The sequence below is a fragment of the Spinacia oleracea genome, chromosome 6 (assembly GCF_020520425.1).
Source record: "Spinacia oleracea cultivar Varoflay chromosome 6, BTI_SOV_V1, whole genome shotgun sequence".
NCBI lineage: Eukaryota > Viridiplantae > Streptophyta > Magnoliopsida > Caryophyllales > Amaranthaceae > Spinacia > Spinacia oleracea.
The window spans coordinates 110,302,921-110,318,259 of record NC_079492.1 but is presented as its reverse complement, the minus strand read 5'-3'; the positions used below and the strand labels follow the sequence as shown (position 1 = coordinate 110,318,259).

Here is a 15,339-nt window from a genome sequence, read left to right as displayed (position 1 = left end):
TCTCAGTTACTCGATCTGTATTTCACACTTGCAAAGCGTATATTCGAAACCGTGCTACAAATTTGGGCCTGGCCCAAGTAGACAAATGAAAATTAAATCATTAAGGATATATTTGGTTCAGCATATTTTGGAATCAGGTATGTGTTTGAAATCATCCAACCCCATACTTGATGTTTGGTTAACTATTTTTATAAAATTTAAAATTTATGGTATCGAGTTTTCATAATCAAGGGCGAGGTGGGTATATGGAATTATATTAACTGAAAATAAAATCGATAGTGCAAACTCGATCAAACAAACACCATGACAGCCTAACTAATGTTACTCCACCACAGCCGCCCAAGCTACCAAAAATATCAATATCATAAAAATTATACTACAAAGTTACTACCCTGTCGATTCGACATCAAATCGCCAAGGCTACCTAACGCCACCATCAACACCCCCGAAAGAACCCAAAATGACGAAATTAGAATACTAAAAAGTAATTTAACTAAACATATCTTTGAATAAAATACCTAGATATATTGTTAATCGTCGAAATTTTGGACATTGAAGTCTAGATTTGTAGCTTTAATTGTAAAAAAACAACCACAAAAAATCAAATCTCGTCTAGTGACAGAAGAATGTGAGGGTTAGAGTTGAAGCAAAGCGAGCGATTGTGGTGGTGGAGATGGTGTCATATATCAAAATATAATGTCTGTCTTTTATATTTTATTGAATTTTAGTTTTTTTTTCCTTACATCTTTAAGTAGAAGGAGGAGGGGAAGGGGTAAAAAACAAAAAGATGGGAATAAGTAGTAGGAGAGTATATCGGTAGGATTAAATTCTAAATTTATTTTACCAAATAGGTGGAATAAGTTATGATTTTCTATGTACCGTTGATTATAAATCCATAGATTTAATACTCAAACATTCAAGAAAAAAGACGGATTGTTGAAAGTAGTGAAGTACAAATTATGGAAATCCACAATTTTTAATTAAAATTTTCATTCACCCATTAAAGTAAACCCTAGCGCTTAAATTCCTCTCTTATGTCACTCAATCATCCAACCAAACAACAAATTAAATTCATTTAAATTTTGATCAACGTCAATAAACCCAGATCACATCTGGAATAGCATAAACAAATACTCCCTCCGTCCCTTAATAATCGCACCGGTTTGACCGGTGCGGAGTTTAAGACATTTGAATTGACTTATTAATTTAATGGGTGGTAGTTGATAGTGGAGTATTTTTTTAATATAATTAGTGGAAAATGTGTAAGGGGTGGGGAGTGGTAAGAGAGGGATGTGGATTTTTAAATGAATTTTTGTAGGGAGTAGGTATGTAGGTGGGATAGTAGGTAAGTGTGAGAAATAATATAATATTGGTAAAGATTTCCATTTATAGAAGTGGTGCAAGTATTAAGAGATGGCCCGAAAAAGAAAAGCGGTGCAAGTATTAAGGGACGGAGTGAGTACACATTTACTTCAATACAGCATTCAAACCAATTAAATTTATTTATTGAGAAAAAACCCAAAAACAATTCATTCATTTAAATTGCATCTAATTCATGCAAAAACGCAGGTTAACAATTACCAACAGTGTAGACAGATTTCACAAAATGGTGCCTCTAAGGTTATTAAGTTTCCGAAATGGAGCGATTTGTATCAGCAAACTTTCAGCATATTTCCAAAAGTACCCTCCATTCACTCTTTTGGTTCTACTTTCGGGGTAGATTTTGTTTTTCAGTTCACACCTTTGCATTGGAATCATGGATGATCAATTGATCATGAATCGTGATACATCCTCTTTTAATATGTCAAAGTCGCATTGCATTCTTGTTATTTGCATAAGATTAATTTTAAAAAAAAAATTATGCAAGAAGAAGGTATCCTATTGAAGCAGTACGTATCATAGATTAATCAGTTCAGTTATGTAAGTCTTTAATACCCCGAATTTTTAAAAAATTCGATTAACTACGATTAATTATTTTTATTTAGTTTAAAATCGTTTTAAAATCCTAATTTCGAACTTTATTTTAATTAATGAAGTTTTATTGCGATTAAGTTTTAATATCGTTATACGATTTATTTTCCAGATTTTATAATTTAATTTTTATTCGAGCATAAACTACATTTTTAAATCCTGTTTATTTCGAATTTTTAATAATAATTTCGAAACGTTCTTAATATATTCGAAAACTAAATTTATTTTATGTTGTCGATATTTTAAAGAATTATTTCAAAATTAAGGATTTCTATTTTTGTTTAACAATTCCTAAAATAGCAACTAAAATTCTGGAATTTACCAATTCTAAGCTTATAAAATATATTCATTCTCACTCAAAGCCAAAAAAAAAATGCATATTGTTCTTCTGCTCTTCTCTCACGTGTCAACCAAAACAAGGAGTAGACAAAATTTTCTTACTTTCTTGACCACTCTTTCTCCCTAAAACAGTCCAAGTCAATTTTCTTGGTCTCCAAGTACCACAACTTCTTCCTCACTCTACTACCGTAGTGAGCTCATGGATGATGTCAATGGCATCCCCATGACTCTATAAATAGAACAGAAATCTGCTCCCTGTTACCCAACAATTCAGTGCATTAATTCAACTTTTTATCTCAAAATCTCCGGCTCATTCTCTGTTTCAAGCAACAACCACCAACGCCACCATCAGTCACCACCGCCTCCCTACCACCATTGCTCACCCCACCTACCTTCATCGCCGGTAAGAACCCGACCCAAATACCCCACTCAAACTCCCCTGCTTCCCATTTTTCGCACCCCACCTCTGCCTTGCACTCCTCTTCGCTCCGCCGCAGGCACTGCCTAGCCACCACCACTGTCGAGAGCCCTCCCAAACACCGCACACCTTCAAGTTCAGTCAGCCAACACCACCCCTTCGCCTTTTCTTCTTCTCACCCTCTTCTGTCTCTCTCTCCTCTCCGCGCGGGCAGCAGCGCCACCCCATCCCGAACCCACCACCGCATCCCCTTTTCGCCGGCGTGCTTCTGCGCCGCGTAAGATCACCGCACAGCTCATTCCTTCCCTCTTCTTCGTTGGTTCACCGGCTGCTTGCTCTGTTGCTCTCCCCATTCGTTCCTGTTTTGTGTGGTTGTGTTCCAGGAACCCACTTCCAATTAATTGGGACTTTGGTTTTCCTTATTGGACCTATACTAAAAGTGGCCCAATTCCTATTTTAGTTAGGTGAGTTCTTTCATTCATTTATAAATTGTTACTTTTATACTCTAAAAATTGTTGCAATACGAAGTTAAATGATGACTTAATAATTAATTAGAATTAAGATTTTATAATATTTCATGGATTAAGGAGAATATAAACTTTAAAAAAAAAAAAAAATTATTTTGGAAATATCAATTGTTTTAATACTAATTTAATAAACCTTTTGAAAGAAACAGGTCATTGGAGCTCAGGAAGAACGGTCCATCGAACGGGACGTATAAACTACGGTTGAGGTAACATCTATTGCTAACACCCACAATCCCCTTATGAACTGTGTTTTATGAATTTATGAAATATGTTTATAGTGATATGTTTTAATGGATTGTGGGATATGAATTTGTTTACAAAGTGTGTTTTATGCATGATGATATTCAAATGTGTTTATGAATGATTTTATAAGAATGATGAGTTACGAATAAGATACGAAACATGATAAATAAAAGTGTAACCGGTTCTGGCAGTTAGTGGGGTTACTATTTCTAGGTCGTGCACGTACCGCCGTACCGTGGGACACCCAACAAGGGAGAGTGCTCCTTGAGGGTTACCGCAAGCTAAAAGAGAAACTACTTAGGAACGGGCGTATGTCCAACAAGGGAGAGTGCTCCTTGAGGACTATCGCAAGGTGGGAGACGTCCCGCAAGGCTAACTTGTCAGTTACCAAGTAAAAAGAAGGTTTTATGAAAGATAATGGGAACTATCAAAGTTTCAAGTTATAAATAATGTTTTATTGCATTTATGAAAATGTTTTACTATGTTCTATTCTCCCTGATTGCAAAGTAAATAAAATGAATTGAAATGAGGTTACGCTGTTAGGGTAGTATGTTACTGGGCCTCGGCTCACGATATTACTTTTGTTTTAGGTACGAAGAAGATCATGGGATGCCTTAGAGTGAGGATGCAACCACCAAATTCACGATCGATGTTTAGTAAAGATAACTATGTCATTAGCAATAAAGGGATGTATTATTTAAAGTCTAAGTTTGATTTCATGATTTGAGTTAGATTTTAATATTAATGTTTAATCAGATGTTAAAAGTATTTATTATTAAAGTTTATTTAGTAATTTAAAAAGGTTATGTCGCCTTGTATTTCCCACGAGGGAAATAGGCATGTGACACTCCAACTAAGCTAGGGTTTTCCGCTGCTAACTAAAGATAATTAACCTAATTTATGGTGTTTAGAAGTCGGGGCGTTACAGTTTGGTATTCAGAGCCAAGGTTCTGCGACCATAAGTGCTAAACTTTACGGGTTTTGCACGAAATAAAATTTATTAGGTTTTAAGCAAGAATTTTAAGGAATGAGTAAAAAGAATAAGTTAAAATCATGCTAAGTTAAAATGAAAAGAGTGTGAGTGATAGGACGGGGAACGCAACGGGAATGTTTTCTTTATTATGATTTGCATAATTTCTTAGCCTAATTTCAAGAAGAAAAGATTATTTGAAGTGTTGTATCCTTGCGATCAGATCGGCGATGACTTCAAGCGGAAATATTCCTATTGACGGCACTAGAAACGATAACGATGTTAACGATGGAAATGGTAATCACAAATATGCATTAGCGCTGGAAGGAATGCAAGAAAGAATTGAAGAATTGCGCAAGGATCTCATTTTCGGGGACACTCCAGGAGAAACAAGCGATAATCGAATGGATTTAATGAGATTGATAATGTCGGACCTTCTGCAAGGAAATCGTCAAAAGCCAAGGTCAGAGCAAGAAGAATGCTCCAACATGTTCAAGAAGTTCGCTTCTCATAAACCCCCTACTTATGATGGCAAGCCAGACCCTACTGAATTTGAAGAATGGATTAGCGATATGGAGAAGTTATTTGACGCAACTCAATGCCCCGAGAAATGGAAGGTCAACTACGCCGTCTTTTACTTGAAAGGACAAGCCAACCTGTGGTGGAAAAGTGTTAAAGGAATCCAAAACGAGCCTGGTTTTGGTTGGGAAAAACTGACGGAAGCTATGCGGGAACAATTTTATCCCTATTCTCTGCAACTGCAAATGGAATCGGAATTTATCAAATTGAGTCAAGGAAAGAAGAATGTTCTGGAATATGCAGTGAAATTCAATGAGCTTGCTCGATTTGCCCCTGACATGGTGACTACTGATAGGCAAAGGATGAATCGATTTGAAGGAGGATTAAACATTGAGATCCGTGATCGTCTTTCGAGTTCTAGAATTTCCACTTTCCAAGAGTTGTACGATCGAGCAATTAACGTCGAAAGAATTATCAAGCTTCGAGAAGAAACATATGGAAAACGAAAAGGGAGCTTCGAAGAAAATCAACCGAACAATAAGAAACAAAATGTCAATGTCAGCTATCAAGGAGGGAATAACGGAAACCAAAACTTCAACAAGAATCGTGGATGCGCCAAGTGTGGAAGATGGAACCATACTGAGAAAGAATGTCGAATTGGTACGCGAGATTGTTTCAAATGTGGTAGCAAAGATCACAAAATCAGAGATTGTCCTCAAATACATCGAGAGCAAGGTGATAGGAGAAACGATGAAAACAAAGGAAATGGTGGCAATACAAGTTTCAATCGTAATCCCCCACGTGGAGCAACTTCGAATGGAAGAGTGTTTTTAATGCAAGGAAAAGACGATGATGCAAATGACAATGACGACTTCGCTAGTACGGAATGAAGAATGAAGCGTAATGACCTTTTGAAATCGTGTGATCGAACATCTAGAATATTTTAGAATAAATGATGGAAATTTTGAAAGTAATATGCGCTAATCGAGTATCTAACTAAGATGTATTACCATCATTAGTTATATGAATGTTATGCTTATGTATGAAATTTTCAATTAAAGAATTATGTGTTTAAGATATGCTTTATGGATTATGTTTATACTGAAATGATTGTGTTGGTAATAACTAATCGTTACGTATGAAAGTCGTCTTCGATGGAAGTCCTCCTGAGCTCAGAGTACGAGATTATTATAACAAATAACTTTTACAAATTATTTGACTATTATAATTGTTAGGTAAATATTTATTGTCATTATATCTATCTTCAGAATTATATTAAAAACATTACTACTTTTGGTAGAAAATATTTTCAAACGAGATCTCACAAAGAAAAATGGGAGCCTAGTCTACGCTAACAAGTTTACCTTTTTTTATGTTCTTTGCTCCTCGATCCTATTTTATGAAGTAAAGTAGAGATACAAAAGACGATGGCGGAATATAATTGACCTTAATGACGATTAAGATCAACATATAATTTTGCCCCTTTTGTATTCTTTACTCTTCGATTCTAGGTCACGAGTTGAAGCGGAGTCATTAAAGAAGATGGTGGAATGAAAGCTAGACATTGTCGGAATTGGAATGAAATTGTGAGATCTTGGTTTTAAAATAAATATCATACTTTTAATCGAATGTTTTCGATTTTCAACAATCATTTTATACGTTTAATCTTCAAGTTTCGAGGACGAAACTTTTTCTAAGGGGGTAAGAATGTAATACCCCGAATTTTTAAAAAATTCGATTAACTACGATTAATTATTTTTATTTAGTTTAAAATCGTTTTAAAATCCTAATTTCGAACTTTATTTTAATTAATGAAGTTTTATTGCGATTAAGTTTTAATATCGTTACACGATTTATTTTCCAGATTTTATAATTTAATTTTTATTCGAGTATAAACTACATTTTTAAATCCTGTTTATTTCGAATTTTTAATAATAATTTCGAAACGTTCTTAATATATTCGAAAACTAAATTTATTTTATGTTGTCGATATTTTAAAGAATTATTTCAAAATTAAGGATTTCTATTTTTGTTTAACAATTCCTAAAATAGCAACTAAAATTCTGGAATTTACCAATTCTAAGCTTATAAAATATATTCATTTTCACTCAAAGCCAAAAAAAAAATGCATATTGTTCTTCTGCTCTTCTCTCACGTGTCAACCAAAACAAGGAGTAGACAAAATTTTCTTACTTTCTTGACCACTCTTTCTCCCTAAAACAGTCCAAGTCAATTTTCTTGGTCTCCAAGTACCACAACTTCTTCCTCACTCTACTACCGTGGTGAGCTCATGGATGATGTCAATGGCATCCCCATGACTCTATAAATAGAACAGAAATCTGCTCCCTGTTACCCAACAATTCAGTGCATTAATTCAACTTTTTATCTCAAAATCTCCAGCTCATTCTCTGTTTCAAGCAACAACCACCAACGCCACCATCAGTCACCACCGCCTCCCTACCACCATTGCTCACCCCACCTACCTTCATCGCCGGTAAGAACCCGACCCAAATACCCCACTCAAACTCCCCTGCTTCCCAGTTTTCGCACCCCACCTCTGCCTTGCACTCCTCTTCGCTCCGCCGCAGGCACTGCCTAGCCACCACCACTGTCGAGAGCCCTCCCAAACACCGCACACCTTCAAGTTCAGTCAGCCAACACCACCCCTTCGCCTTTTCTTCTTCTCACCCTCTTCTGTCTCTCTCTCCTCTCCGCGCGGGCAGCAGCGCCACCCCATCCCGAACCCACCACCGCATCCCCTTTTCGCCGGCGTGCTTCTGCGCCGCGTAAGATCACCGCACAGCTCATTCCTTCCCTCTTCTTCGTTGGTTCGCCGGCTGCTTGCTCTGTTGCTCTCCCCATTCGTTCCTGTTTTGTGTGGTTGTGTTCCAGGAACCCACTTCCAATTAATTGGGACTTTGGTTTTCCTTATTGGACCTATACTAAAAGTGGCCCAATTCCTATTTTAGTTAGGTGAGTTCTTTCATTCATTTATAAATTGTTACTTTTATACTCTAAAAATTGTTGCAATACGAAGTTAAATGATGACTTAATAATTAATTAGAATTAAGATTTTATAATATTTCATGGATTAAGGAGAATATAAACTTAAAAAAAAAAAAAAAAAAATTATTTTGGAAATATCAATTGTTTTTATACTAATTTAATAAACCTTTTGAAAGAAACCGGTCATTGGAGCTCAGGAAGAACGGTCCATCGAACGGGACGTATAAACTACGGTTGAGGTAACATCTATTGCTAACACCCACAATCCCCTTATGAACTGTGTTTTATGAATTTATGAAATATGTTTATAGTGATATGTTTTAATGGATTGTGGGATATGAATTTGTTTACAAAGTGTGTTTTATGCATGATGATATTCAAATGTGTTTATGAATGATTTTATAAGAATGATGAGTTACGAATAAGATACGAAACATGATAAATAAAAGTGTAACCGGTTCTGGCAGTTAGTGGGGTTACTATTTCTAGGTCGTGCACGTACCGCCGTACCGTGGGACACCCAACAAGGGAGAGTGCTCCTTGAGGGTTACCGCAAGCTAAAAGAGAAACTACTTAGGTACGGGCGTATGTCCAACAAGGGAGAGTGCTCCTTGAGGACTATCGCAAGGTGGGAGACGTCCCGCAAGGCTAACTTGTCAGTTACCAAGTAAAAAGAAGGTTTTATGAAAGATAATGGGAACTATCAAAGTTTCAAGTTATAAATAATGTTTTATTGCATTTATGAAAATGTTTTACTATGTTCTATTCTCCCTGATTGCAAAGTAAATAAAATGAATTGAAATGAGGTTACGCTGTTAGGGTAGTATGTTACTGGGCCTCGGCTCACGATATTACTTTTGTTTTAGGTACGAAGAAGATCATGGGATGCCTTAGAGTGAGGATGCAACCACCAAATTCACGATCGATGTTTAGTAAAGATAACTATGTCATTAGCAATAAAGGGATGTATTATTTAAAGTCTAAGTTTGATTTCATGATTTGAGTTAGATTTTAATATTAATGTTTAATCAGATGTTAAAAGTATTTATTATTAAAGTTTATTTAGTAATTTAAAAAGGTTATGTCGCCTTGTATTTCCCACGAGGGAAATAGGCATGTGACACTCCAACTAAGCTAGGGTTTTCCGCTGCTAACTAAAGATAATTAACCTAATTTATGGTGTTTAGAAGTCGGGGCGTTACACTTCGCTTGAGCCATTTTCAAGTATTTTATAGCTGACGAGTCTCGACTCTATAACCTCCAAATTACAAGGTGATTTTGCCTCCTACACCACTAACTTGTGTTGGTATAAGATTAAATTGTATAACTTGGGTTGGTATAAGATTAAATTGTATGACTTGTGTTGATTGGTACTACTCGTATTATTAATGGCCTACGGAGTATCACGTATCATTTTTCCTTTTTCGAAATGAAAAGAAAAGGAAGTCACTTATGTTTGGTATAAAAAAAATAATGCAGTTGGTCATGGTTAAGGCCCTGTTCTTTAGAGCTGAACTACACTGAACTGATCTGAACTGAACTGAATTGAATTGAACTGAACTGAACTGAACTGAACTGAACTGAATGCTCCTGAACTGAACTGAACTGAACTGAACTTAACTTAACTTAACAGAATATATTACCGAAATAAATAATAAATAATAAATAATAAATAATAAATAATAAATAACAAATAACAAATAATAAATAATAAATAGTAAATAGTAAATAGTAAATAGTAAATAACAAATAACAAATAACAAATAATAATAATAATACATAATAAATAATAAATAATAAATAATAAATAATAAATAATAAATAATAAATAATAAATAATAAATAATAAATAATAAATAATAAATAATAAATAATAAATAATAAATAATAAATAATAAATAATAAATAATAAATAATAAATAATAAATAATAAATAATAAATAATAAATAATAAATAATAAATAATAAATAATAAATAATAAATAATAAATAATAAATAATAAATAATAAATAATAAATAATAAATAATAAATAATAAATAATAAATAATAAATAATAAATAATAAATAATAAATAATAAATAATAAATAATAAATAATAAATAATAAATAATAAATAATAAATAATAAATAATAAATAATAAATAATAAATAATAAATAATAAATAATAAATAATAAATAATAAATAATAAATAATAAATAATAAATAATAAATAATAAATAATAAATAATAAATAATAAATAATAAATAATAAATAATAAATAATAACTAATAAATAATAAATAATACTCCCTCCGTTCCTAAATAAGTGTCACATTTCCTTTTTTGGCGTTCCCTTATAAGTGTCACATTTCTATTTTTGAACATATACTTTTCCCACTTTTCCCATACACTTTTCCAACTTTTCTATAAATCATTATTACTTTTACTTACACATTCTACACTTTTTCACTTTTCAATCCACACATCCACTTTTATTTGTATTTTATTCAATTAAACAATTATCTACTTTATCCTTCCCCACAAAAAAACATTCTCAATCATTAACTCTTACACACTTTACAATTTTATTAATTACCGCGCCGGAGCCCAAATGTGACACTTATTTAGGAACGGAGGGAGTACATAATAAATAATAAATAATAAATAATAAATAATAAATAATAAATAATAAATAATAAATAATAAATAATAAATAATAAATAATAATAATAAATAATAAATAATAAATAATAAATAATAAATAATAATAATAATAAATAATAAATAATAAATAATAAATAATAAATAATAAATAATAAATAATAAATAATAAATAATAAATAATAAATAATAAATAATAAATAATAAATAATAAATAATAAATAATCAATAATCAATAATCAATAATCAATAATCAATAATAAATAATAATAAAATAATAAATAATAAATAATACTAATTAATAAAAATAATAATAAATTATATTACTCCCTCCGTCCCAAAATAGTCGTTACACTTACCTTTGCACAAAGTTTTAGGTGATAAGTGGTTGTTTGGTTATCAATTGTTATTTTATTGAAAAAGTGGATGTGATAGGAGTTAGTGGAGTATTTTTTTAATTGAATGAGAGAGGGGGTGAGGACAAAAAACATTTAGTGGGAAGAGAGAGACAATATAATAATTGTAGGGTCATTCCTTATTTAGAAGTGTAACAACTAATCTGGGACGGACGAAAAAGGAAAGTGTAACAACTAATTTGGGACGGAGGCAGTAATTATTAATAAATATTTAGTTATAAATAATAACAATAAGTAATATAATAATATAAATATAAATAATAAGTAATCTAATAATATCATAATATAAATATAAATAATAAGTAATACAATAATATAAGTAATAATATAAGTAATATTAATAATAATAATATTAATATTATTATTATTATTATTATTATTAAGTTAAATTGAATAATTAAACTGAATTAAACTGAACTGAACTTAATGCTCCTGAACTGAACTGAACTGGACTGAATGCTCCTGAATTGAACTGAACTGAACTGAACTGAACTAAACTGAACTGAATTGAACTGAACTGTCAAATAAGTCCTGAAACTGAAATTAAGCCAAAAAGAACAGGGCCTAACGTGTTTGTCAAAAATTATATTCAACGTGAAGTTGTGGTTAATGTATTTGTCAAAATTTATTATGAACGTGAAATTTATGTTTTTTCGGCTAGTTTAGCTGATAAGTCCAACTTTTGAACGCCTAGGCGCTAAGTAGCCATACTTTGAATTTATGTGATCTTTTATTTCCTGAAACAAGGGAAAATAAGGTAGATTTAAAATGAGCAAGTTTTAATTAATATTTTGAGCCGAGTGAAAATAAAATGAATAGAACGCACATTTTGAGTTATTGTGAAATCGACTATGATAGATTTTTCCGTGTTTTAACGCCAAAACTATTACTCCCTCCATTCCTTTTTGTTGTTCCCATTTCCTTTTTTGGCGTTTCTTTTTGTTGTTCCCCTACTGAATCTTTACTATTTTTGGCCATAATTTTTTTACCAATTTACCCTAAGATTCCCCACTATTTACCAAAAAACCCTAAGATTCTACCCTTTTTCCACCCTCTTTTTCCCCACCAACCTTATTTAATTATTTAATCACTCCCCATAACCCAAACCCACTCCCCGTCCCTTTCACTCCCTTTCACTCTCTCACCTCTTTCGGATGTCTCTCTCTCTCTCTCTTCATTTTCTTACTCTCTCTCTTCACTCTCTCTTCATTTTCTTATCTCTTAGTCTCTCTCTTCATTCTCTCTTCATCCGTTTCTCTCCTCCTCTCAACTTTTCAGTCTCTCTCCTCCAAAAAAACTCTCCATTCTTCAGATCTAAAAACGAGATCACCGCCACCATTGCAACCAAACCTCCGCCGCATGTATTATGGCTTTAGATCGTGAAATTCGACCATAAAAACTCTAGATCTAGAGTTTTCATGGCCGAATTTGACCTCTAAATCCTCAAAATCGTGAGTGATACTAAGGATCAAGTGAGTATTAATTTATTTTTTTGTGTGTTTTTGTCGAATTTTTGGGTGATTTTTGTCGAAAATTTGGATTGATTTTGGTCGTTATTTTGGCTGATTTTTTGGGTTAAATTTGGTGGTTGATTTTGGGTATAATTTTCTCGAATTTCAAGGTTTAATTTTCTGTTTTTTAGTCGAATGTCTGGGTATAATTTTCTCGAATTAATTTTGAGATGGCTGATTTCGATATTTTGACGAATTTCTTGGTTAATTTTTTTGAATTTTTTGGTTGATTTTGGTCGGGTTTTTTGGTTGATTTATGTCGAATTTTTTTGGTTGATTTTGGTTGATTTATGTCGAATTTTTTTGATTGATTTATGTCGAATTTTTGTGGTTGATTTTGGTCGAATTTTGTTGATTTTTTGGGTTGATTGTGGTCGGATTTTTGTCAAATTTTTTTGGTTGATTTTGGTCGAATTTTGTGGGTTGATTGTAGTTGGATTTTTGGGTTGATTTTGGTCGAATTTTTGGGCTGGTTGTTGTCGAATTTCTGGGTTAATTTTGGTTGAATTGCTTGTCGAATTTCTAGGTTGATTAATTCGAATTTTTGGGTTGATTTGGGCGAAATTTTGGGTTGATTTTCTCGATTTTTTGGGTTGTTTTGGTCAAATTTCTGGGTTATATTTTGTCAAGAATAAATCTAGAATTTCTGGGTTGAATTTTGGGATGAATTTTGGGTGTAATTTTCATCTGAGTTTATTTATGTCGAACTTCTGGGTTCATTGTACCGAAATTTTGGGTTTATTTATGTCAAATTTTCTTGATTGTTTGTTTTGTTTGTTGATTTGTTGATTTCAAATCTGATTTTTTTGTTCGAATTTAATTTGGGTTTTTTGTTCAAATTTAATCTTGGTTTTTTTGTTCGAAATCTTGATTGTTGATTTGGTCGAATTATTGATTGTTTGTTGAATGTTTTGGTTTGATTTTTCTTGATTTTTTTGGTTTGAATTAAACTGGTTTTTTTTTTTGTTGTTAATAATAAAATATCTCCTATTTATCTTATTTCTTTAATATTTTCTCTCTCCTTCCTTTATTTTAAATATATAATCTCTTACACATAATCATTATTCTTACACCCAATCATTACTCATATCCCAATACAAATAAAGATTCAGTTTTCTTAAAAAACCCCCAACATTCCTTATGGGAACAACATAAAGGAATGGAGGGAGTACTTAGTAAACTCCAAGTAGGTTATAGGACTGAACATCTAGACATTAATACAAGACTCTCAACAATGAAGAATTGTAGTTAAATTATGGGAACATATAAAGTTAGGATCAAGAATTGAGACCAATATCAAGAAGGAGGAGGGTTAGACACTTTACACTGACTATGTTACTTAGAGCATCTTTAATGGTTAGCTAATGTCATTGTAGTTTGGTATGCTACATCATTTTTTTAAGTAACAACGTTTTCTAGCTATAATATGCTCCAACACTTAGGCCATGTTGTTCTGAACTTTATTTGGCTGAACTGAACTAAACGGAGCTGAACTGAACAAAACTAAACTGAATGGAATTGAACTGAATGGAACTGAACGAATAGTATATAATAAATAAAAAATAGGAAATAAATAATATCAAAAAAATAAAAAAATAATAAATAATAAATAATAAATAATAAATAGTAAATAATAAATAATAAACAATAATAATAAAAATAATAAAAACAGTAATAGTAATAGTAATAATAATAATAATAATAATAATAATAATAATAATAATAATTATTATTATTATTATTATTATTATTTTAATAGTAAATAAAAGATGAACATTACAATATAATTAATATTAATATTTAATATTATAATAGTAAAAATAATAATAAAATAAGAATATTAGAAAAGAAGATGAACATAATATCGTTCTTTTGAATTGAACTGAATGGAGCTGAACTGAAGTGAACTGAACTGAATGAAGCTGGACTGAACTGAACTGCAATTAAGTCCAAACAAACAGGGCCTTAGCAAGCCTTTGAGATATGTCTTTAAGAAAACAATATCTCCTCCTATTTAACATTGAACAATTAACATATACTCCCTCCGTTCCATAATGTTCATCACTTTTCCATTAGACGCGGTGTCCAATACACTACTTTGACCATTAATAGTTTTAACTTCGCATTATAAAAATTATAAAAAAATGATATTTAGAAAATTTATATTGACACGAATACAATCATATCCCACAAGTTAATATTTTACTATTAATTATACTATTAATTACAGTCAAAGTTTTAAAACTTTAACCATAGGAATAGTAAGCATTAGGAAAATTATGGAACGGAGGGAAGTACGGTACACAAAATGTACTTCATAGATTTCCCAATACAATAACTTTTACACATATATACTACGTATAATGTTGCTTAATGATCTGTGTTATTCACCTGATTTTCACTTTTTTAACTTATCATATCTGGATTTATCTGAACTTATTAAAATAACCAGGACTAATTTTAGTTATAAATTAAAATTGGATAACCATTATTTCTCCTGAACTTATCTTATCTGAACTTAACTAAATTTATCTGAAAATTAAAATAAGTTGAATAGAACAAAGCCTAAATAATAAGTGTATATTGACGGTAACACATTAAAAATTAAAAACCAATGATATTTAAGCCTAGTGGTAAAAATAAGATCTCGTATATAATAAGTTGTAGGTTTGAATCCATCCGACCATCCTCACTGGTCAATAATTTGTGATTATTTGTTATGTGGGAGCTCATTCTCACTAAAAAAGACGTAACAAGTCTCTTAGATTATTATAC

At 31.7% G+C, this 15,339-nt stretch overlaps 1 protein-coding gene and 1 long non-coding RNA gene across 2 annotated transcripts; both read left to right on the top strand.

Annotated features, from left to right (window-relative positions):
* The first annotated feature begins 4,698 nt into the window (after positions 1-4,698).
* LOC130463477 (uncharacterized) lies at positions 4,699-5,877 on the top strand. Its single transcript, XM_056832614.1, has one exon. It carries the CDS (start codon positions 4,699-4,701, stop codon positions 5,875-5,877), a length of 1,179 nt encoding a protein of 392 aa, XP_056688592.1.
* A 1,442-nt stretch (positions 5,878-7,319) lies between these two features.
* LOC130462703 (uncharacterized) lies at positions 7,320-9,405 on the top strand. Its single transcript, XR_008923385.1, has 3 exons — positions 7,320-7,960; positions 8,170-8,232; positions 8,860-9,405. It is a non-coding gene; the product is annotated as an uncharacterized lncRNA (long non-coding RNA).
* The last annotated feature ends 5,934 nt before the right edge of the window (positions 9,406-15,339 follow it).